This window comes from Myotis davidii, unplaced genomic scaffold (genome assembly GCF_000327345.1).
Source record: "Myotis davidii unplaced genomic scaffold, ASM32734v1 scaffold78, whole genome shotgun sequence".
In the NCBI taxonomy this organism is placed as follows: domain Eukaryota; kingdom Metazoa; phylum Chordata; class Mammalia; order Chiroptera; family Vespertilionidae; genus Myotis; species Myotis davidii.
In genome coordinates this window covers 5,268,475-5,294,686 of record NW_006290305.1, presented here as the reverse complement: position 1 = coordinate 5,294,686, position 26,212 = coordinate 5,268,475, and the positions used below count along the sequence as shown (strand labels likewise).

Sequence of the window (26,212 nt, the reverse complement as noted above, 5' to 3'; positions counted from 1 at the left end):
TAGGTGACAGAATCTGTGGTACATCACAAGCTACATATTACACTTTTCACTTTATGATGCATTTGTTGTGGGCTGGGATGGGAGAAGTCCTTCCCACCCCAGACAAGGTTAGAATTTTTGTAGTTGCAGTTATTTCTTGAATGATACTATGTAGGGGACCACATGTTCTCACTTTCCAGGATAACCCATTAATGCCCCAAATTTTCTATTTCATGGTGCAATTCCTCACGCATAAATTTACTTGGAATTACCTGCCCAAAGAGCAGAGACCTACATTAATATTTTTTAGGCTTGTGAAGTTTGAACAACAGGGGATATTTGCCTCTGGACAGGAAATTTAATTTGCTATTACTTTTTCAAAAGTGAATGTATCTGTGGCAATCCAAAAATGCTCATGCACAGAGAACTGCCTCAGAAGCCAGCGTCAGCTTCCAAGCCAGCTCATTTGCTATGAGGCATTATTTTGGGCCTCCCATCAATGGAGCCAATAGAAGAAACAAAGCAATAGGCATTCCATTTTCTTCCCACTCTTTGAGCAATGAGTAGATCTCATCAAATTCCATCTACTGGGAGTGACTCCAACAGTAAACTTTATCATAATGCTCTCTCTTTCTTAATGCCTTTAAAATAAGAGAGCAGTTACTGAGGGAGGAAAAGTGTTCATTAGGCCACTGAGGCTCCAGCCCCAAAACCTATTACAAATCTGAGAATGTTTGAGATCTTTTAAGGTTGGGACAAAGTGCTAGCAGTTGGGAAAGGAGTACCTTTGGAAATGCGACAGTGAAAAGTGAGATCGGACAATTTAAAAATAAACACAAGCATATGTAGCCTACCCACCAAAGTAAATGGGAGTTGCACATAAAAAGGAGGAAAATAGATATGTATAGTGGGAATAAGATTAATTTGTCTACTAAAAAACTAAAGTATTTAAAATGCCTTTTATTTAAAGGTGAAAATAAACGTAGTTATTTTGTGTCTGCTTTGCACATTTTTCCAACCATGTAAAAGTGTCTGCAGGTAATAGGCATTATTCTTGCTGACCCTAGCGTATTTTATAGGTACTCAGGTTTTTTGTTCTTATTTTCATCACTTGCTCTCCTTTTTCCTGGCAGCTTACCATAAACATGCTTTATAAATGTGATACTTTTCTATTTTAGAAAAATATATTGTAAATAATAGGCAGCCTGGGCTCTGGCTGTTGCTCTATTATTCACTAATTCTACACTTTAAAAACATAAACGGAGGTGAAACACCATCCTTAAAGGAACTTCTCCAGGAGAGCTAAATATATTAGCATATCATCAGAATAAAGATAACATACAGTACCATCAGGATTTGGTAGTGGTCCCTATAATACAATGATGTAACTGGGTAGGAACTCAACACCTAATAAATCATATACCTTCATCACAGGAGTTAAAATTTAGACTTACATTAACCTGCTTGGGCACATTAAAATTATTTATCTGAACACTTTAATTAAAGTGTTTTTAAAGCACTAATCAATTAAGACGTTGAAGAGAATTAACAAACTAAAAACGGGAAATATCCAATTACAGTGGAATCTCAGATAAATTGGATGGGATTGACTTTCCTCTTAATGATAGAGAGGAAGAGAAGGTTGAATCTTGAGCGTTTCAGAGGAATAGTTCAAATAAAAATAGCATTGTATACAGATTGAAAAGACAAATAGGACAATATGTGGGCCTGCAGAGTTGACCTGACATGCAGCACACATGACACCTCACCTTTATTTTCCACAAACCAGGTCAGGGCATGGTGGGAAGTTCTCTGAGTATCCAAAAGATGAGGAAGGGGGTGGATTTTGCAACTTATAAAAACCATGTGTGGACACATGATCAGTTCAACTTGATAGCAGAATTTACAGGCAAAGGCTAGAAGTCAAAGTAGAAGTCTAATGAATTTCTTGATTCAAAATGGCAGCTGTGGTTATTGGTTTTTCTTCATTTGTGTGGTGAGAAAAACTTAAGTGATAAGAGGGAGCTTGTTCTCTAAAAGACAAGTCGTTCCCCAGAGAGAGCAGAAATGGTAATATTTACCACGGGGACTTCAGTAAACCCATGTGTTTCTGCAGTCAAGTCTACTCCAGCTGGTGTCCCTGGAAGTGATCTGAGTGCCATGCTTCTAGGTATTATTGCCTCTACATCCGCTGACTAGCCTTTCTCTTACTTACAGCTGTGTCTTCACCATCGTCCTTTACAATGAAAACAAACACACTGAGTACGTCGGTGCCTAATTCCTATTACCCAGGTAACAGATTTTTCCATGGTTTTGTCTTTCATAAGCCCTAGCAGTCAGACTCAATCAGTGCTCGCCTTGCTGTCCATGATGCTTTAGGGGCTTAATGTGTCTGATGTCATATAACCCGGTGCTTTCTATGGCTTTCTGTGGGAATATCGGGGGGCCTTTCATCAATCATTTACTGTTCTTTCTCTTTTTACTTTCTCTGCATTGACCTGCTTATGATGTATGACAGACCCATTTGTGCCAACTGCAATTTTAGGTGAGAACATTTCCCTTTATCACAGTTTATTGCAGGAGTAATTTAGAGAGTCAGTGGCCAGTCTTTGGGAGAATGGAGTTTTAATTCTGTATGATGCAGTGATTGCAAGTAGGACACGGGGGTAGTGGGTGGTCTCGGGTGGGGGATTGAGAGTGGGGACGTAGATAATAAAAAGACTTTCTCCAGATAGTCTCTATTGGTGAGAAGGATTTGCCTCATGCATGTTGGAAATGATACCAAAAGGCTCAAATGAACAATCCCAGCTCCAGTATTGTCCCTTTCTGCATTCCAAATTTAAAGTCAAGTCTGATCCCAGAAAAATAGCACAGTATGTAATCACTCAGCTGTTTACTTCCAAGAGCTGAATCCTGTCCAATGTGACAGTCGTAAAAGTGAAAATAGCTTGTTATTTTCACTTACTGCTAAGCACTAATAACTTCAATTTCAAAAATAGCATTTTTCTAATTACAGTATGCTGAACATCATGCAGAAAAAATGATCACAATAGCCTTTCGGCCCCTTACCCCTCCTCAGAGACACTCAGGGCACCCAGCCTTCCAAAGTGTCTGTGAGCACAGTGGAATTTCAAAGGAGCTGATGTTCCCAACAGCTAAATGACAAGATGGCACTTTAATCACATGGTTTACTATGTGTCAGATGTCACTAGAAATGAGATAAAAAGTTAGAAATAAAATGTGGGGCAGAACTGTTCCCAGTGAGGAACGAAGGGAGGAAACATCCCTTTTGTCCAGTATAAGAAGGGTGAGGAGAAATAGCATTACCTGGCTATGAAATGGCATTGCCAAACCAGGAGGAGCTGCTACTGCATTTGAGACGCAAATATAACCCGCGTGTAGCATGGCTGCGTTCTTTTTCTACCACTAACCTTGCCAAGGAGCCCAACACAAAAGGCTTCAAGGTACATAGCAAGTCCTTTTAGCCAGAGCTCCATCCTCAGCTGTGACGCCTCCTAACTCTCTTTACAATGGTTTATATCTTTACAACATAACTCCCTCCCCGTCGCTTCTCTTTTCTCTAAGTTGTTACGATTTTTGTAAAGAGGGTGATTATGTTTTTCTTATGGTCTTTTCTGGGCTTAAGCAAATTCATTGCCTGAGGAAAAAATGAACTCAGAAGTATAAGAATGGACATAAATCAGAATTTTTGAATTTGCATGATTTTGGTGGCTAACAAACAAAACCCACTAAAGCGCTCACCTTTTAATACCAACTATCAGGGAAAAAAGCTGCATTTTTATTCTTTTCATAAGTGAGGGGGCGTGGGCTAATCTTAGGCTCCTGAACAATGCAATCTACATGCAGATGACATTTGCAGAATCTTCGGATAGGCAAAGATTTGCATTTCTTTGTGTGCCATGCCATTCATTCCCGGTTCCTCCAGTAGACATTCTGACCTTGGGGGAGCTGCGAGCGGGGAGGGCTGAGTTGCGCATTGTCAGGGGGAAGAAACTGTTCAGGTTTCACAGCAGGATTTAGATAAGCTTATTAAACAAATATCATTTTTTAAAGTCGCTGCTTCATTATTATGAACACTAATGACATCTTTTAAAGTTGGTTAGGCTTCTTTACTGAGAGAGAATCATTTGAGCAGACAATTCAAGGAGCAAAAATGATGCACATTGTGAAAAATAAGTCAGCTGGATAGACAAATAGCTGTTAGCCATGTCTACCTTACACATGTACCACCGTAAGAAATGGTGCTGCTTGGGAACTGTTCTTCCACGTTATTTGGTGCAAATGTGAATCTGAATATTGCATACTAAGGATCAGTGAGGTTATCGCCTGAAACTGGAAAGAAGATAAGCTGTGTATCCGTTCTGGTACTTTTTGAGAGTAGAACTAATATCACTTTGGAAGAAATGTTTCTTGTGACTCGGAGCTTGGCACAATTAAATCTTCTCGTTCCTCCACCTTTTATTCTCACAGGCTAAGGTCCCCCGTACTAATGTATAGAGCTTTAGTATGCCTGTACATCATTTTCTAGCAAAAAAATTAAGATAAATAGATGGATGGGTCGATCAATTGATCGATTCTCCCTGACCTCAAAAACACAGCATTTATTTCAATTCAGGATTTTTGAGCTGGCTTGTTGAAAATTCAAGATAGCTTATTAAAGAATATAGGTAGCATTCATTCTCTGGTCTTAGAAAACTATCAGAACTGTTAGTAAGAAATTTTATTTCGGATTTCCTCTTATGCATACTTTTAAATTTAAAAATGTCAATGGGTAAATTTTAACAAACATAGGAAATTAATGTGACATTGTATGTTTTATCAGTAATAATTCTTTTTTAAGAGGTTGTGGACACTGATTACTCACTAATGTGGGTGGAATCAAGAATTTCCACTAGTTTAGGTGACCCAATTTCATAACAGCTATTGCACAAGGAACGGCCTATTTCCTCTTTCAGATCTAAATGCTGGATAAAAGTACTCTTTTCTTAGATGGTCTCAGTGGTGTTTAAATGCTCTAGGACACATCCACACTGGTAATGAGGCCGAGATGTCACAGTGCCGTGGGAGATGATGCATACAATGGTAACAGTGGTTTTAACCACATGGTTAAAACTTGCAAGAATGCCCAGCCCTGGATCACAGCGCTGCTTGGTCACCAGCGTATCCACTTAAGAGGCCCAGATGATTAATTTAGGGGAAGTTTAGAAGGTCAGTCCACAATGGAGGGCATTTAATTACGTTCATCCCAAAAGGTGCAAAAGTGAGGGAACGAGAGAGGCACAGGCGGGGAACTAATTAATGTCCCATTTATTTTCGTATAAAGAAGAAACTTTCTACTGGGGTAGCTAAAGCTCAGCGGATTCAGTGCTTCCGTAGCAGTCCTGTATCCCACTTTATGAGCTTGGCAGTCGCCAGCAAGCAACCCTGATTTGAAAATTTCCCGGTTTATTTGTGACATTTCTTATAAAATGAGAACAGGAATTTCTAAATTTCAAAGTAATTCCAAATGAAAAAAAAAATCATAAAATCAACTTACCACCCTTTTTATTTTGTCTTTGTGTCTTTAGCCACCTTGTAGTGATCCAGGTGCCATTTCAGCAACAGCGACATAGCTACACACTTGTGTACCACCTTTCATACCATGCATCCCCAGGTGCTTTGCAATGCAGATAGAAGTGAGGTTTCAAAACCAGGCCCAGCTAATCAAGCGCCCTTAAGCTAAATTTCCTTTGGACCTGAACTTCTCGGTTTAAAAAACAAACCCCATAGCTGAATTCCCTATTGATAAACAATCTGGTGATTTAAAAAAAAAAAAAAAAGAACAAATTTAATTATTTATACTTGAAATAGATTCTTATTTATTATCCTCATTTTAAGTGACTTTGCATTATATTTTGATGAGACACATTCTCAATTATAAACAGCTAAAGGGATTCAGCATTATTATGAGTTAACCTGTAGAATATGAAACTCTTAATCTAATAGCACTTTCCTACATAAGACATTTTTAATAGCTACAATTTCTGCAGTTCATTCATCTAATTTACTAGTAGTCTTCCATCAAAATACAGCCTCTTTAGGCTTATTTGACCAAATTTTCACATTAATTTTGTAGTACAATTTGGTTGACCTGTTTCAGAAATTCAAATAAGAAGCCTTAGTCGTTACTTGGTTCTTGGGGGATGAGAAGCAATTGTGATACTTCTTTAACTCCTTTTTGAATAGAGTACATAAACACCTCCATCCTTACGAGAGGGGGGACTTGAGGCTTTGCCCTCTGACCACCTCTGTATAGAAAACTTAACTGTCAAATTAAAGCACAAAATAAAAACTACCTGTAATTATTCACACAGTATTATTGCTTATGCCCTGTTTCCTTTTTCTCCTCTTTTCTCCTGATATGTATCTTCTTAAAAGTGCCAATAAATGGTAAGTTCCCCCATTTGCCCCATGGAGAAGGTGTGGAGGGAATGGGGGTGTGTTTCTCATCTGTAGACCCTGACGAAGCCAGCTGGCTCTGCTGCGTGTCGGCCTGCATGTTAGCTCCTGTAGAACATTCCATGTGTGATGTGCTGGTCCACAGTATTTTTTCAAGTTTTCTGATCCTGGAGCATGCAAAGTGACTCATCACTACCCTTTCCTTTTCCACTTTTCTTTGATTTCATGTATCAAGTCCATTCTCATTGCTAGCTTTATAAGCCACACCATTTTGTGCTCTTTTATTTTGCTCACAGAACATTTGTACAGAGTTCATTTTCTTCATCATACAAGTTAGGTAACTAATCTTCAGAAGAAATCCAAGACTGGTTTAATACCAAGCCTTGATGAAGTTTCAGACTGAAACTTCTATAAACTTAGCACCCAGAGGCTAAAGGGTTCTTACCAACCAGCGTTGTGAAAGAAATAAATCGTTTGGACTGCTTTGTAAAAAGCAAGATGTCTGCCTCATTCCTATCAGTATTGCCAATCCCATTTAAATTTCTAAACATTTAACTTTTCTTTTTTGCTAAGCCATTGTAGGGATTATTGCAGCTATAGGTTGAGGGGATGTCAGCACCACTTCTTAGCATTTTCAGTGACTTTGACATAGCCTGCTGGTTCACCCTCACTCTCTCCTTACCTTCTTCTCCTAGACGAAACCCACACGATGGCCAGTGACACCAGCAGCTTGGTGCAGTCGCACACGTACAAGAAGCGCGAGGCGGCCGAAGTGCCCTACCAGACGGGGCAGCTGCACCCCGCCATCCGGGTAGCAGACCTGCTCCAACACATCACGCAGATGAAGTGCGCCGAGGGCTATGGCTTCAAGGAGGAATATGAGGTGAGCATGAGCTCAGCACCAGGGCCCCTCTCAGCCTTCCTGGGCATCATGCCAGGCACTGTGCTCCCAGCTCACTCAGTCAGCCCGCGGGCCACATGAGGGCTGCCGGAAAGAGCCCAGGTATTCCAGCCATGGCTCCATTTCCATCTGGCAGGGAGTTGTATTACTAGGGAGCTAGCGTGCATTCAGTGGAAAAAGGAGGGCCACTTCACCTTTTCCCTCATTCTGCATAAATGCAATGAAAACAGAGGCCCCCAGGCTCTCTTCCTCATTCTTGATCACTTTGGCTTTTCCTGTAATTAAATATGATGTTAAATCCTGATAATTTTGTATAGTTATCTCAGGAAGAAACTACCCACTTAAAACAATTATAGACAACCAGCTGTGCCATGTGGTGGAGATTAGAGGGACTGGTTGGTGTCATCATCGTAATGGCTGTGAGCTAGTAAGGCCAATATGGCACCAGAAACGGTATTCAAAACAAAAACCAGACAGCTGACTAGAAGTGCCTCAAACAAACTAGAAAATGTCTACCGTTAGTTTGACAAGGTTAGTGGTAGAAAGAGAACGCAGCCATTCCTATTTCAATATGGCACAGCCCAGGAGCACGTCGCTGACCCAGGATCTAGTGTGACAGTGTTCAGGGCATTTCCAGGAGCGGCAATATTCTCTGACCCTGTGTAAAATGTAGGGCTCATCTCTTTCACGGCCTCTGTCATTGACCAGTTTTTTTGGAAAGTCGTTCAGGAACTAAAAAGAATGAATTGATTTGAAGAAGTCTGATTCAAAGAAGCCCATGCTACCTGAGTGTCCAAGTCGGAGGAATAGGTTTCTCTTTTTACCTTGTTAAAATTAGGTCACAGTCACTGGTGAAGAAATAAAAGCATGCTTATAGTAAAAATAGGGTTCGCCCTAGCCGGTTTGGCTTAGTGGATAGAGCATCAGCCCTCAGACTGAAGGGTCCCAGGTTTGATTTTCGTCAAGGGCATGTACCTTGGTTGAAGGCTTGATCCCTGGCCCTGGTCAGGGCATGCGGGAGGCAGCCAACCAATGTATCTCACATCAGTGTTTCTCTCTCTGTGTCTCTCCCTCTCCCTTCCACTCTCTAAAATAGAAAAACAAAAATAGAATTATATAGTTATGTGGTTTTTTAATCTTAGAATGTGTTTCTGGTACCGTATTGACCTGACTAGCTCACAATTGGAGAACATTTTGTCTGGCATGAGAGTATTTTTAAATCAGTTCCTACCATCTACATTTCCTACAAGTTTCAAACTGCTTTGTCTCCTCTTAGGGAGCACTTAATACTTCATGTTATGTTCCAGGTGCCATTGTCTTAGGTTTAGCTCCATTTCCAAGCTCACTGGCCAGGCTCCTTACAGCAGTGAGAGCCACACCACTGCAATGGCTGATCTTCTTTTAAGTCTAGGTCTTCAGTCCAACGCAGACAAATAGACACACTTTGTCTGCTGACATGTGCATCCTTGTATGTTGCCAGTGGACCTGTGTTCAGGGACAACAAAGCCAAGGAAATGAACTCAAACCAAGCCCCAAGGGTTTGATTTCAGCCCAGGAAATAGTTTCAGATGAAGTTCTGCATTTAGCAACCCTGGAATTCTTATTTAGTGGTTATTGTAGTTTTACCTTTAGTGATTTCTAATTCAGTGAAATTGACTGCCTTTGCATATTTCCTCACGCAGTCTTAGAAGCTAGCTTAGGAATTAATAGGATTAAGAGTAAGAATCCAAAAGCATTAATATCTTATGAAAGACAAAATCAGGTTATTGAGAAAATATAAGCCTAATGAATAGAAGTGATGTCTGAGTTCTGAATGCAAATATTACTCAAATGTTTATTAAAGATATTAATGTCAAAGAGATTAGTTATAGCCTCAAATAACAATTCATAAAGTAACCTGATAATTTTTCATGGACTATTTAAAAATACCTACCTTCGCACTTCCTATAACACATTATAGGTGATATATATTTGAAAGTGTGCAAAAACGTATTTTCTATTCAGAGATCCTGCAGAAATATGGCTTGTAAGTGCAAACAATTATACTCATTTTAAGCATATTATAATTCATGATTCACTGAGTAGTTATACTTTGAAATAAAATGATTTATTAATTAATTACATTTTAAATACCCTTTCTCATTCTAGCTAGTCAGTGGATCAGAAAGGACTGCTTAAAAGTAATATGGACAAGTATACCAAATCATCACATTATAGATCTTAAACTTACATAATGTTATATATCAATTATACCTCCATCAAGCTGTGGACAGAAGTAAATGCTTAAACACCAAAACCATTATAAAACAAAGAAAAAGAAGGAAAAAAGAACATATACTAGAGAGGAAAGCAGGAACAAATAAGAAGGTGCTATTGAGAGAAATATGAAATGGAAAATTCTGTTAAGAATAAGCCTAGGACTGAGTGATTTTCAGATGATTAATACCCCTCCCAGGGGTCAGGGGAGGACAAGGTGCTGATGTTGGCGGGAGGACCCTGGTGGGACAGAGGAGATGGGATGTGAGGAGGGATGCTGGTGGGTGGGGAAACCTGTGCAGTGGCTGCAGGGAGACTGACGCCTGCTAAGCTGTGTCTCACCTCAAGCCTGGAGCCCTACCTTTGCCATCCTTGCCTGCATGTGTCACTGAATCAGATGCCCAGGTCTTCTCTAGAGGCACAACCAGGCTGATAGGAATTAAAGGAGCTGTCCAGGCTGTATTTACTGTGCTCTACATTCTCTAATCTTAGGGAATATTTATTCTAGTATGAATCTAGAAGCCCTCAGGCTATTATTTTATGTTTATTTGGCTTTAGAACTCTAATCAAAGGTACCTCTTTGAATGGTGCTGTGAAGTATGTATCTTCCCTTTAACATGGCCCAGGAGTCAGGAGTGTTGTGCAGCCTGGCGTAGTGTGAATCCCTCAGGGCAAATACTGAGAGGCCGTGGTATGGGTATGGGCTCTGGCTCCAGACTGCCTGCCTATATGGCAACTCAACTCTGTTGCCTAATACTAGCTGTGTTACCTTGAGCAAGTTGTCTAACCTCTCTGGGCCTCAGTTTCCTCATCTATAAAATGAAGTAACTATGGTATCAACCTCATAAGGTTGTATGAGGATTAACCCACTTAATGCATCATGAATGCTAGAACAGTATCTGACATTCAGTTGAAGTCTTAGCTAGGAAAAGAGGAAAATACTAATACAGGGTGGGACAAAAGCAGATTTACAAATGTGCATCTGGAAAACAATACATTCATAAATAAGAACACAAGAATAAACTGTTTTTGTATATTTACAACTGTAAACTTACTTTTGCCCTACCCTATATAAGATTCAAAAGCAGTTCACACGGTGTCCTTTATGGGGAAACGGTGACACACTGCAGTTCAGTACATCTGTCATCTCTTGTGGTCAGCAGTCCAAGGATACAGTGAGCCAGTCACTTTATGGAAAGGGCTCAGTACATTTTTGCTTTAGCTATAGGGAAGCGGTTCTCAACCTGTGGGTCATGACCCTTTGGGGGTCGAACGACCCTTTCACAGGGGTCGCCTAAGACCATCGGAAAACACATATATAATTACATATTGTTTTTGTGATTAATCACTATGCTTTAATCATGTTCAATTTGTAACAATGAAAATACATCCTGCATATCAGATATTTACATTACGATTCATAACAGTAGCAAAATTACAGTTATGAAGTAGCAACGAGAATAATGTTATGGTTGGGGGTTACCACAACATGAGGAACTGTATTAAAGGGCCGTGGCATTAGGAAGGTTGAGAATCACTGCCATAGGGCTAGGTAATTTCCCTACTATTTATCAAATATCATCAAAATCCCCCATTAAAAAGTAATTTACATAGTAGGTAGGTTTGATTATGTGAATAAAATTTGAGAACTGAATAAATAAGTTTTTTTAAATCAATGCTATCACCTTTAATTGCTAAAATAGTATTTTCATATCTGTTTGGAAAGTCCTAAGGAATGGTGTAACTGGAGACCACTTCTCAGAAAAAAAGGTTCTACTGGTGTTTGTGGCAAGACAGGGTTTAGGAGAAAGTTTAATTTAATAAATTGCACTTAATTTACCAGAGAACACTGAACAGGTGGTGTGAATCTGACACTGCTGGGTGCTGGGTGCCCTGCCCTCCGGAAGCTCACTCTGCAGGAGAAAGCAGCCACATAGCGAATGCAGTGGGTTAAACCTCACAAGAGAGACTTGCAGTGGTGCTTTTAAGGCCACTGGGGACATCTGAGCCAGTCTGGGGTGCAGCACTGAGTTAGGATGACCTTTTCCTTAAAGGATGAGCGGGCGTTGGCCAGGAGAAGGTGAAAGAGGGCAGCTTTCAGGTAGACACAAGTAGAACAGGGTGCACTGGGAAACTGGCCTGATCCTAGGAGGGCCTGTCGGGTGTGGCTAGTCAGGGCTTCAGTCATGAAGGGCCCATGTGTCCTACTACAGAGCTTGGACTTAGACATCATTCTGGAAGCATGGGAAAAGAGGAAAGACACAGATAACATGAGTTTCATTCCTGTACTTGGATGAAGATCTATTTAGTACAAACAGCTTAATTGTTAAACATTATCTGTACAAGGCAGACAGGAATTGATCGAAAGATAATAATCAACCCCCAAGAAAGAAAAGGGAGAGGAAAATGTATCATGGAAAAAGTATAATATGAACTCCATCGCTCTGCCCCTGTTCAGAAATGCTATGGCATGCTTGGCTTGGACACTTGTTGAAGCAATGAATTACTTCAGTACTGGAGCATACATGGGGATAAATGTCAAGGGAGTCCCCAGTTGCTACTCTTGACTCAGCGTAATCATCCAGTTAGTATTCCTGGTTTTCTTCAATCCATGTACATTGGGAAAACCCGCCATCTAGATTGTAAATAGTTTTGAAACAGTGACTTTTTCTCTGTTGACAGTGATTCAACCAATTCGTCTTTATCTTTTCCAAGACAGAAATGTCTGAAAATTGGCCTAAACACGGGAAGGATTTATTACTGTTCAAGTAGACAACAGAAGTGTGTCCAAACAAAAGGGAAAACATGTGGTAGGGATGAGACGGCGCGGAGCTCATTGCAAATTTTGTATTTGATTTTGTTCTAACAAGATCGTCGTATGGCATGTCTCACTAGGGAAATGCAATAATTTGATTCAAAAGAAACTCAGACATGAATCACAATAGAAAAGTAAACAGGTTGAATTGAACAGAAAATGGCATATTGTTTGTGGAGAGTGGATGGGGATCTCTGGAGAAAGACAGAGGGTAAAGGGCAAGTTTATTTGCTTTGCTGGGAAAGAGGAGTGGGTTCGTTTTCCCAGCAAGTAGAGTGGTGTGTGCTAACCCCTTGGGAAAATCTGTGGGTTTTCAAAAAATGAAAAATGGGGGTGGCTGCACTGAAGGGAAACTGTGAGGACTGAGCTGTCCTGCACCTACACACTTCTGGGCCTGTATGACCTGGAGTGAAAGAGGTTGGTTGGCCAGGATGCAGCAGCTATACCCTGCAACCACAGGGCGGTCCTACACATGGTGACCTGTGCCCACCACTGCTGTCTGCTCCTGCAGCGTTCAAGCTGCAGTGCCCCACATGCCATAGTAGTGAGACAGGAGGGGTCCCCCCCTTCCCGGTGTCCCTGCAGGGCTGGAAGGTGAGATTCGCCCCATCTCTAGTCCCCAAAAGACCTTTGGTCCTCGGTTTTGTCTTGTTTTTAACTCATTCTCCATCTCTGGAGATCCAAGCGGAAAGAGACTAACCTTCAGTATGAAAACAGTCATGTGATTCTGAAAGAGTACATTTTTCTCTCGTTGTAAAATTAAGAGAAAGGAAGGACAGCAATTTAATTAAAACTGCTCCTAGATAGGGTGACCTGAAAAACACAAATGGCACTACATCCATACCTATGATACAATTTAATGTATAAGTTAGGCACATTAAGAGATTCACAATAGTAGCTAATAATATAATAGAACAATTATAGCAATATACTATAATAGAAGTTATATGAATGGCTCTGGGGCCATTATTAAGTAAAATTAGGGTTACTTGAACACAAGCACTGAGATAGCACATAGTCAGTATGATAACTAAGGGCCACTGAGTGACCAATGAGCGGGAAACATATACAGCGGAGACACTGGACAAAGGGATGGATGACTCATGTCCCGGGCAGGATGGAATGGAAATGCACTTGATTTCATCACACTATGTAGAACGACATTCAATTTAAAACTTATGAATTGTTTATTTCTGTCATTTTCCCTTTAATATTTTTGGACCATGGTTAACCACAGGTAACAAACTGTGGAAAGTGAAACCATGGGTAAGGGAAAGACTACTATGTATTTGACAAAGTTGTGACAAGTTAAGAAGGACTTATCATTAAAACATCTCACTCGCCCTGCACAACCTGTTTTATATTTACTTGCCTCCCAGGCCAGCCAAAGAAACCTTCAACAAAATCCTGAAAACCACCTGTCTCTGTGGAGGTTGCGGTTATGATCGCCCGTTCAGATGCCCTTAGACGGGGCAGGCCCTTGGCTGGGAAGGCAGGCCCCGTCTCAGATGGGCTGACAACAGACCCAGAGGAGAGGAGCCAGGTGCCTAGTCGCTCCCCTGTGGGAGGTTACTGGCAGAGGGAGAGTGGCATGTACCTTTGGAAAACTTTTAAGAGCAGAGCACATCAGCCCCTTTGTTGAGTTTTGAAAACGGAGACAGGGCAGGTGGAATAATAGGTACTGTGTGATACTCAGCTGATAGAACCATGGCCTGACACAGCTGGTTCCGTGCGTCTGCACAGTCCGGGGTGGCGGCACCCGCTTCGCTCACCTCCAGCCCACACACTCTTCAGATGTGCTTTTCAGTTCCTATTTCATATTCTCAGGCACCAGCTGAGTCAATCAATTGCCACAATCAGTGCAGGTTATTTTCTATCCCACAGGAAACAAAACAAACAAAACTATTGAAAGCTAAGGACGGGGAGTGGGGAGCGTTGGCAAGCACTGTAAACGCATTAAGAATCACACAGCTGCGCCTCCAGTGGCTGCGGCAGCCAAGTGAGTTTTGATGTGTTTTTTCCTATAATTATGATGGTGATGCAGAGCCAGGCCCATAACAAAGTGAAAAAATGTCTATCTGAATTTTGAGGTTGCTTCAAGCTCTTTGGGGCAAGTCAAGTGTATGTGATTATGCTCACTTTCTTGTAGATAAACGTTTCTGCATGTTTTTAAATAGTACAAGAGGGTGGATTGTACCGTGAATACCTGGTGTATTTGTTTTCTAAACTGCAATTATGAAAGTGTCTTGTTTTATTTGTTGCCCGCTGCATTTTGTCATGGTAGCTTTCAGGACCTCTTAGGTGTTAGTTGATTGTTTTAAATACACTTTCCTCTTGCCTGTGCCTCTGATAATATGTGTAAGCTCAAATTTCAGAAAATTTGATTAAAAATTGTTATTTCCTATGACCATCCATCCTCCCTCTGATGATAGTTCATGATGGTAGACATTTTCTAGTTTGTTTGAGGCACTTCTAGTCAGCTGTCTGGCTTTTATTTTGAAGCTAAGTATTAGAATGTTTTTCCGCACTGGGGAGTTCAGCGCTTTTCCCTCTTGTTAGCATGCTTTCGGTGTCAGATGCCATTGGCCACAGGACCCGCCCAGAAGGGACTGTAAATGCGCCTAGCACCTGCTGACCTCACGAATATGTGGTACCACTCCAATGGTGTCACATCCCACTGACTTGGTCTAGCAAGTTCCATCACTGCCCTCCCTCTCCTTCACCTCCATCAGCAGGTCACAAGTCCTGACTGCTTTCTCTCCCCACAGTTTTTAGTTCCATCCCTTCCTCTCAGTTCCCACTCCCTGGCCCTCATCTCTGGCCTGCACCAGGGTAACTTATTTCTTGACATTCAGTTTCCCTCTTCAAACCTGTCCTCCACTCTGCTACCAATTTTCTTCGTAAAACATAGATGTTTTATCACGTTTGACTAAGGCTCAAATAACTGCCGTGAGTCCTTTCCAGAAATAAAGACTCCGGTGCATGGCATGCTCAGCCCCCCATGACGTGACCGCAGCCTGTATCCCGGGCTCTCATTTTAATCACAGCTACTTTCCACCAGGTGCCTTATGGTCTGGCTCTGCTGAGTGACTTGCCCTCTCACACTCCTAACACCTTCTTGTCTCTGAGCTAAGCTTCGGGTTGTGGCTCTGCCTAGGGTGACTTCTGGCTCCTTTTGCACTCGCCAAGTCCTTTCAGACCCGACTCATATATCACCTCCTTTGGATGCCTCCCCTGTCCTCCCAACCAGGGACAACCATTCCCTTCACAGTCTCATGACTCTGTGTTTGAATAACATAGTAGGCAGCACATCAATTGATAATGCAGTGAACATTATATTCATTGATAATGCAGTGGGCAGTGTATTTATATTACAGTAGGCAGTATATTAACTGATATACAGTACAATATAAATTGATTTATTGACTGGTTCAATAGATATTTGACAAACACTGTTAAGTTACTTTATATTTGCTAAATTGATTTCTATGTGTTTCAACACATATACTCCTAGAAATAGAAATGAAATTAAAAATAGATAAAACTATTAAAAACATATGCTCAGATGATACAAATCATCACATAGGATTAAATTAGTTAGTGGCATTTAATCAGGAAAAATAAACTGTGCTGACCAACTTGAACCTTATCAATACTAATAGTTTGAAAGTAGCATACATGCCCAGCTATCATGACTCAGTGGTTGAACATCGACCTATGAACCAGGAGGTTCAGTTCTATTCCATGTTGGGGTACATGCCCAGGTTGCGGGCTTGCTCCCCACTATGGGGCATGCAGGAGGCAGCTGATCAATGGTTCTCTCTCATCATTGATGTTTCTATCTATCTCTCCCTCTCCTTTCCTCTCTGAAATCAACAAAAATATATTTAAAATAGCAAGCATGGACATGGTTCTCTAATTATTTTACTCATTGAATGCCAACCATATGTTTAAACCTTTTAGGATAAATATTTGTAATCCATGTTTGTTTTAAATTTCTTATGTAACCACTAATAAAAGTAATAATAAATCACCTAGGTGAAACTCCAGTGCATTTCATAATATGACTATTCCAAGAGAGAAATTGTATATCTTCCTACACAGTTTCAAAGCTCATAAGGTAATTTGTGTTATCATGGACATATTTTAGTGGGAACAAGGTGTTGAGGAGTAGACTTTTCATGCTCTTGCTTGCCTTCTAGAATTTTGATGATGATGTCAGTGGTACCTATCTTTGTCTAACATCTAATGTGTTAGCATTGTACAAATATACACACACACACACACACACACAGATGTATTTCTAACCTCAAGGCTATTACATTATTATCATACCCATTTTATGGATGAGGAAATTACTCAGAATTTAAGTAACTTGCCCAGCCATCCTGCTATGGTGTGGTAGAATTTATTCCATAATCTATTGACTCTAAAGTTCATGTTCTCTTCAGTACATGTTTATATCCACATGCAACACCACAGGGATATAAACCTATGGAAATTAACCTTGTGGCTTTTTATTTGACTTGTGTCTCTATTGCAAGAGTGTTATTTTTCCTCTGTGTTGTTTTGTTTGCTTTGAAGTGTTCTGTCCTTTGGCAGAAGACCCATCCAGCCCTGGGGGCCCCGTTGACAGTGCCAACTCTGGTGTTTTAACATCTCCACAGCAGCAGATGCTGCCCATTAACCTCGCTCAGTCCCAGCTCTGAAAGCGAGGTCACTCCAGCATTGCTCCTCTCCTGCTCGGGTTTTTCATTGTCGAGAGTTGCAGAAAAATCATTCTGTGGATATCCTCCAGCCTGGTTCATCAAAACCCACCAGGAGCTAAAATCAAGCTACAGGTCTTGAGAGCATGGATTCTATATGCCACCTCCCTGGATTATTACTGCCAATCAACCCAGTACAGGGAGGAAGGGAGAAGGGAGGGAGAAAAATGAATGTGTAAATTTGAGTTACGTGTGAAAGCCAGGGTTTTCTAAGAGATCCTCTTTGGAAGATGGTGACTCTTTATTCAGTGAGATCATGCAACATGATGGTGACTGTTATGCTACCTGCATCTCTGTTATATGTGATAACAGGATATTCTCTGTTAATTGGATCGCGTTAACTGGATTCCTAATCTCCAGGCAGAACCAAGATAATAATGATACAAAAAAATAGCCAGTTGAAAATTTAGTTATTTTTTTCAAACAATAGTGTTGTGTAGTAGAAAGGACAATAGATTAATCAGAAGACTTGTATCCCATGTCTCAGACCTGTCATGTCGCTGAAGAATCTCTGCTGAGACCTTAACACTGGACCCTTGACCAAATCACTGTCAGCCGTGAAGGCCAAGTGCTCACTAAGTGTCTCTGATAGCAGTGGTGCCCTTACCTCAGTTGGGCTGCCACCTCAGTGGGGCCACACTTCCTGTTTGGTTGACACATTTCCATGGATGAGATGTTTTCCAGTGGGTGGCAGCCATCGCCTAGGATCCGCGGGCTGTTCTCTGGCTTTTCCTCTTGCAGCTTTGAGTTGATTCAGCTTTTCTCAGTGAGGTGGTTTCTATCTTAATAATGCCCTTTTTATCTTTTCCTCCTCTCTCTTCCCCCATTCCCTTTCCCGTTCTCACTTCTAACCCCCACCCCATCTCCAAACACTGGGAACTCTTGAGTTGAGAGGGTATGGTAATGACATTAATACATATTTGTATCAAGCCCTCAAGAGTCTGAAATGTGTTTATGATCATAGTTACATTCCATCTCTAATCCCCACTATCCCAGTTTTTAAGGATCATGAATAATGAGAAATATATGGACTAAATGTTTCAAACTAGTTTATTTCATATTTTATATTACATAAATTGTCACATGTATTTTTAAGACCAAAATAATATTCAATCAGAACCCATATTTTTTGGACCTGTCATATCACTTCAGAAAGATAATGTGCTGACTTTTTCTATTTCTTCTATTGCATCTTCTAAAATAAAAGTAGTTTTGTATCCATGATGGAATTCATCCATATTATTCAATAACTTATAAATTTAAAAAAAAACTTCTTCATTCCCTTTATATTCTATTGTTGCCCATTAGGGATTCATGGAAAAACCTTTTTATCTGTTTACTTCAGGGAAACTATACAAGAGATACTGAATAATTATAATGCATTCAGTGTTAATTATAAAAATACAGCATATGTTTTTATATGTATTGTATTTATGTGCTTTAGGTAATTATGCATTTGAGTTCCTTGCCAATTTTATGGCCAAAATATTTTACTTGGCTGATTACTAAGTGTACTTTAAGCTTACTACTTGAAATATGCTATAAATTCAATTAACATAATTTATCTGCCTAAAGAGAGAGCTTGCTTTTATTTTTTTATCTATCTTTTTAAATATATATTTTTATTAATTTCAGAGAATAAGGGAGAGGGAGAAAGAGATGGAAACATCAATGATGAGAGAGAATCATTAATCAGTTGCCTCCTGCTCACCCCACACTGGGGATGGAGCCCACAACCCAGGCATGTGCCCTGACCAGGAATTGAACTGTGACCTTCTGGTTCATAGGTCAATGCTTAATCACTTAGCCACACCAGCCGGGCTTTTTCTCTATTTTAATAATGAGAAACAGTTGTAAGGATAGAGAGTAACAAAATATGTTTTTTAAGGTTTGCAAGTCCTGATTTATTGTTGTTTTCCTTTAAAAGCAATACAATTTTTGAAAGAAATTTGAAAATTTTAAGCAAACTGTAAAGAAAAAGACGATAAAAATCACCCATAAACCTGTTGTCAGTTTTCAGTAAATTTCCATCCAATATTTTAATGCCTTGGAATGTTAATATAAATAGTTCTACATCTTGTTTTCCCATTTAATACTATATCACAGGTGTTTCTTATGTCTTTGCCATGAACACTGCTACGAATAATTCTTTGGATTTACCTTCATTATTTTCTATGGATGGATTTCAGGAGGGGGAATTAATGGTTCAAAATGTATCAAGTGTTTAAGGTTCTTTATGCATATTGACAACTTGCTTTCTGGAAAGGTACCAATTCATATTCACCATCAGCGCTCTTGATGAGAATGCTTAACACTGGCACCAAAAGCAGCATTAATTATTTTTTAGTCTTTGCCAGTTTCATAGGTGAAAAAAAAGTATCTCATCATTGTTCCATTTGAAACTAGAACGTCTTCATATGTTTACCAGCCATGGGAAATTTGTCTTTTCTGAATTGTTCATGTGCTTTGCCTCTTATTTATTTTTTACGAGGGTATTGACGCCTCTGATGGACTTGTATGGCCTCTTCTATAGGCCTACCTTGCTCTTCTTTAGAAATGTGTTGGCTGTCCTTAGACTTTGTGCTGCCTTAATTTTTAAAAATCCTTGTACATGGAAAGTGTGGACATCCTAGTCCAACTTCATGAAAAACTGTGTACTTTTGTTTGGAATTTCATAGGATCCATTTATAAAACTTGAGAGATTTACTTCTTGGTAACATTGGATTTTCCTATTCGTTCATGGTTTTTGCTTCCATTTATTTGGTTCTTCTTTTATATTTTTCAATAAAGTCTCAAAATGTTCTCTATAAAACCTTGTACTTCTTTTAGTTATGTGTACTTTTTTGATATGGTGACAGTATATTTTAAAGTTACATTTTCTTTTTATTGCAAGAATATAGAGTACATATACACACACATTCGCACTTGCCTTTTATATATTGCTCCTTTGTCCAGAACATTTTTTCAGCGATCTTTATCACAATCATTTATCTGTAGATTTTTCTGGTGTTTGCTATGGAGAAACCATGTTTTCAACCTGGTTGTCACATAGTTCCAGTGGTTGCAGGCTTATCACAATGGTGCCCATGCTTTCCTTGCAACGTGGACCTCTACTACGCTTTGCTGTTAAGACTGATGACAGTTGTCACACTCGGCCACCATCCTCCCATTATCGGAGACGCTTTCTGCAGTAGCCAGTTATTGCATGTCTCTAACCCAGTAGCAGGCTGCTTACCTCTGTCTTTGCCCTCCACTCTTTGCGTTTCCACATAGGATATACATGTGAAATGGAATGAACATTCCTATCTACTTTCCCTTTGCTGCTCGATCTCTCTAGTCTTGATCATTGGTGTGAGTCCCTTGAGAGTTTAATTTTCCTCTCTGAATTATAATTGTTTTAAAAAATGGAATTCTGTGTTCCAGTGCTCATTTACCTCTTCTTTCATGCTTCCTCTTCTTTCAGTCATCTCCCTCTGTCTCGTCACTGCCCCGAAGCCTGGACCTCAGCTAGGCTCACGTATCACCCATTGCAGCTCCCTTTTCTTCTGTTCTTTCCACTGATGAACCTTTGGATCTTTGTCTAAAAGCTCTAATTTTTAAATAAGATTGTCGCAGTGGAAACATCTTCTCCAGTGTGGGTCGTTGGAGGGTATCAGTAGGTACAGTGGTAGTAGTTAATATATAAATGGGTCTTTGATAAGTAGTACTTGCTATTCAAGGTTGCCTGTATTCAGAAACAATGCCACTTATACTGTAAGTCTGATGGACAGAAAGGAGAAAGTGGAGCTGGGAGAACAGTTTAAAACTGATGGAAAAGCGCTTTGCTGAGAAGGCTCTGTTTGCCCATTTTCCTCTGCCCTTTCGAAATTCCTCTGAATGTGAATTCTGTCAGCAGGCAGTCCTATAATGTTTGCCGTTTAGTCCTCAGTACTTCTACAGCAGTGGCAGCTGACCCGCTCCCAGTGTGCTCGAAACCTTGTCACTACACTCGGTCATCGGGTGGCACTGGCGGATGGAGCTGGCTGGCATGACTCATTGTTATGCTGCTCCGTGCTTTATTGGTGGGGAGTAAATCGCTCATGGAGACTTCAGTGGTTGATGCTTTGTTTAGGGTCTCGATGTCCAATTTCCTTCTCCAACTTTTTGTTTATAGCTTTGCACAGATCTCATTAATATTATTGACCCCTTCACCATTTTAAGGAGCATTGGGTAGATGGCAGAACATGGGATTTGATCTATTTTGCCCTAACTGAAAATTTTCATTTATGTGTTTTAGTTCTAGCCATGATTACTGCATTGGTCAGATAACGTTAATGCTTTTTTTTAATGCCAATATGTGACATCAGTGTTCCCATAAAACAAATAAATGATTCTTCATAATTGCTTTTCTGATGCTTTTCCCATGTGACTCTTTCCAATAGCTTTCCCTCCAAAATTGTCAGAGTAGTGGCTGTCATGATTCTTGTGAACTGACAATTATGTCAAAACAATTTAATCAGTGCTTGAATTGTGCTGGCATTGCTCTTGGAAGACTATTTTTCAGAATGACATCCCTGTAAGCATTTGTTAAATAATTAGACCTCTAAACACTTTTCCCACAAGGACCCTCAGAAGTACTGTTGGACGTTTCTAGCCGTAGGGACAAAGCCTGTTCACCACTGTAAGTGCCAGAACCCCCTCTTCAGGAAAGACATTTTTCAGTGAAGGTGAGTAAGAATCAGAGTTATCTGTCCTTAGGAACAGTCCTGCATTGTCATTGTCAAAAGCTCACATGCATAATTATTCAAGGAAGAGCTCCCTGGGATGTTGATTGACATCAGATGCCATTCCAACATCGCATGTTGAAGGATCACTGGTGGGATTTCCCTTAATTTAAGGGACGTATGTGATTATCCTTCAGCCCGTAGTCATTGTGGAAAACATGTTTCTTCTGCAACCTGACATGGGTAGGTGCTGTCAGAGAGGGACTGCATAAAAAATTAGCACAAGATTTTAAAATTGTAATTAAATGGATAATAAAAATCAAAGAATCCTCTTTCAGATATATCCATTTGATTTATGAAAGGCTAATAATGAAAAAGTAAAAGCTTCACTGGTCCCAAGTGACTGTCTTGTGTTCAGACCTTTGCAGGAAAGCAAATACAAGAACAGATAAGTAAAGGAGTTGTTCTGTTGTTCAGGTGAGATGAATTCAGGCAGAAAGTCTTAAAATCTCAAGACATTTGAAAAGAGGCCCCTGTTACTTCTGTTTAGGCCCTTTATCACCCAAGTCTCTCATTCAATCAAGTTTGCTATGATGGTTACTAAACACAAGTCATAACCATTAAAAAAGGGACATTTCCTTGTGCCGCTTGACGTGAGGACATATGATGGATGCCCCTTCTGATGTACCTCTTAAGACCTCCAAGTACTTTAGAAAAGGGGGTTAAGGTCTGTGTCATAGGATTGTTGTGAGAGTGATATTCTGTGTATGTGCATCTATGTCTATGCATAGATGATGATAGATAGGTAGGTAGGTAGGTAGGTAGATAGATAGATAGATAGATAGATAGATAGATAGATAGATAGATAGATGATAGATAGATTTTTCACCGTGTTGCAGAACTGAGCTCTCTATTCTTGGATCACTGCCAGAAACATCAAGACAAAAATTTCTGGTCCAATCAGTTGTTATACCACCCTCAGGCTTTGCTTTTATGCGTCACATTGAAATCTCATTCACTCCCCTGTGTTAAGAAACACATAGTGTCTAAAACACTGGGTGATTATGACCCTCCTCCCCATTGGTGAGCTTCATCTCACCTCCCTTTGTGGCCCCTTCTTCTGTCACAAAAACTCACTCAGATCAAATCATCTCCTCCCCTTCCCTCATTTCCAACCTCTATCTTTGTGGCAGGCACCGCTTGCCTCTGCTGGGAGCCCATCTGTGTCTCCCTCTCCATTTCCAGGTTTTTTGGTTGGTTCTTTAGGGACCAGGTCAAGTCCTGTCTCCATGAAGCCTTCACCTATTCACCCATCAAACCCTCACTGATCTCTCCTTTCTTCAGACCTTCACAGCCCCTGAGAGGCCATGCTGCTTGCTTTAGCCTCTGTGTACTGTTTGCTGACTGTTTCCTGCGTGTTGCAACTAAATTGTATCTTCTCCAAAGGAAGGCCTTTTATTCTCTGTTGTGGTCTCTCCAGTGTCCAGCACTAAGCTTAGAACTTAGTAGGCATGGTTGTTGTCTGTTTTGGGCAAGATACTCATTACAGGATTGTCTTATGATATGTCAGCACAAGCCAGTGATGCTGAAATTCAACAACCAATTATTATAATTTCATGGTTTTGAAAATTATTAGAGCCAGTGGTGGGCCTCTTCATGGCGGTAGTAAGAACAATCAATATTTTTATCAAAATAGCCACTGATAGCGGTTGAGCATCAGTCCTGGGCCAGGCACTGGGCTAAACACTTCCATGCATTATCTCATTTCAGTCTTGCCACACACACCATTATAGACATGAGGAAACCAAAGCTTAGAGAGTTTAGTCTCTTCCCGAGGTCAGGAAGTTTATGTGGGGTGCTGTAGTTTGAACCCATGACATCTGACTCCAGGGTCCATGCCACCTTCTGAGTTTAAAGAAGAAGTGGGTTCTTTCCCATCATTACCCCATACTTTGAGTCCGTGAAAGCTAAAGGAGTGGAAAAGATGAGATGATGGGAAAAGGGATTCCATGTATATCAGATACCCCACAGAAAGCTTAACAACTTTCTCCTAACTGTAAATGACAGATCACAATTTTCCAAAACAATAAGAATTGTGAGGAATATTGGAAATTAAGTTTATTGGCAGCATGATTATATGCTTTTGATGTGAGAACTTTAATCTTATAAACTGACCTTGTTTTATGTGTACAATTTTCACTTTATTTGGAAGTGATTTGTTCCTGTTAGCACTGAGGAGGTGTGGTGGAAGAAGGCTAAGGAGAGCAAAGTATATGTGTCCTTTTACATTGGCACCAACGGAATGCCATATTGCACTTAAAAATTGGAATTTTTTTGCAATAAATGTAGAATATGTGATCAAGTAAAGGACCAGTGAAAAAGAGACAAATTATTTGTCAGTGTTCAATATGTAGAAATAAACATATTTCAAAAAGTCAATCTCCTAGCCTTGGCCGGGTGACTGATTTGGAACAATGTCCAATATACCGAAAGGTCATGGGTTTAAGTGCCAGTCAGGGCACATACCTAGGTTATGGGTTCAATCCCTAGTTAGAGTGCATAAGGGAGGCAACCAATCGATATTTTTCTCTCTAAAAATTAATTTAAAAAATAACACATTCTCAGGTGGGGAATTTTTTTAAAAGTCAATCTCCCAATTATACAAACTTTCAGAATCTAACTAATTAAAATCCTCAGGGCAAAGACAAAGCTTTTAAAAGCTTGTTTTATATGTGTATGTTTGTGTGAATATGGTTCTTTGTGCGTTTAAAGTTCTCTTGACATGGTGAGCTGGACAGTATTCCACTGATTATCATAGGTAGGCTACTAGAAGAGCTACACATTTTCAATTTTTTCTGTTTCTAGCACAATAGGTGCTGTTAAAGACTTCAGGTAATAATGATTTAAATGTAAAAGCCAATATGTTTTGTGTGCCTGTAACTTCATGTAAGTAGGAAGAAAATAGGATAGAAAAAAAAGAAAACTATGGGAAACATGAGCATTTCTGCACAGTAGGATTTTGGTTTCTTAATATGTAATATTTTATTTTGGTATGCTGAGTGGGTGGCCCACAGTGTTTCTTTAGCTCTTCTTTTGGCCAACCCCCTAGATCTGCTTCTTAGTACATAACCTATACAAAATCTAATAAACTACCTAAATCAATCTATAATGGATCTAATGAAGAAGAAAAGCCTATCATCTTTGTAAAGATAATATTGATATAGCAGCCAGAGTTTCCTAAAAAAATTTTATTTAAGGAGAAATGCAAAAAGAAAAAGTGTCCGCTATCTCCTGGTTTGAAGTTTCGTTATACTTTGCAGTGGCTAATTTAACTTGAGTGCACAGTTTTAATGAAAGAGGTTGTAGGATAAAATGGTAGAGCCGAAATATATATCTTTGGTGTCCTTGTAGATCTGATAAACTGACATACTTTTCTAAGCTTATGCAAAACCAAAAGTGAAGAGGCATCTTGCAGAAAACTAAATTATACATAAGTCATTAAACCTCAATCTTCACTTCTGATTGAGGGATTGCTGCAGGAGTCAGTGAGAGCAGAGGCAAAATGAAAAAATAAATAAATGAAAGACCTGATCACATTATAAATTTCAGTGGAAATGTAATTGCCTATAAGTTTACTTGAAGTTCTTGGGTACATGCAAAATTGCATATAACTACTGAAATTAAGAAAGGGGCCATGCCACACAGCATCCTTGTGAACTCTGAATAGCACCCTCAGACGGGGGGCGGGGCGGCGGGAAGAAGCAGACTCATCATTGCTGATGTCTAACTCCTCATGTGCTGCTTAGCACCAAACTCTCTATTGAAATGTTCACTCTTTTTCTTCTTTTTTTTAATTTAAATTCTTTATTGTTTAAAGTATTACATAAGTCTCCTTCTTCCCCCATTGACCTCTTTCCGGCTGCCCCCACCCCCCAGCACATGCCCTCACACACACACCACCACCACCACCACTACCTCCCCTCCCCCGTCTATGTCCATTGATTATGCTCATATGCATTCATGCAAGTACTTTGGTTGATCTCTTACCCCCTCACCCCCCACCTTCCCTAATAGGTTGGACAGTTCTGTGTTGAATAAAAGCTTCTCCATTAATCTTTTTATTATTATTATTATTTAATGGTTAAGTTATCTGCTGGTCTGCTGGCCTTCTTGGCCGGATTTGTGTTTCTGTCTGTAATAAAGTTGCCACAATAAGAAAAAAAAATAATTCACTCTTTTTCTTGACCTGGTTTTCCACCCAGCATGTATTCATATAGATAACATGCACCTTTTCCTTTTTTTCTAAGTGTTTTTATAACTACCTGCTTTTGAA

General features: G+C 40.0%; 1 protein-coding gene across 3 annotated transcripts in view; it reads left to right on the top strand.

Moving 5' to 3' along the window:
- The window catches only part of PTPRM (protein tyrosine phosphatase, receptor type M), a 466,311-nt gene that overhangs the window by 337,229 nt on the left and 102,870 nt on the right, over positions 1 to 26,212 (top strand). For 2 of the 3 annotated variants that reach the window (XM_015563601.1, XM_006763284.2), the window contains 2 exons: positions 2,197 to 2,271; positions 7,134 to 7,321. In XM_015563601.1, coding sequence (XP_015419087.1) covers positions 2,197 to 2,271; positions 7,134 to 7,321 — 263 coding nt within the window. Of the gene's footprint in view, positions 1 to 2,196; positions 2,272 to 2,497; positions 2,525 to 6,417; positions 6,430 to 7,133; positions 7,322 to 26,212 lie in introns of all 3 variants that reach the window. The other variant, XM_006763285.2, reaches the window with a different exon arrangement.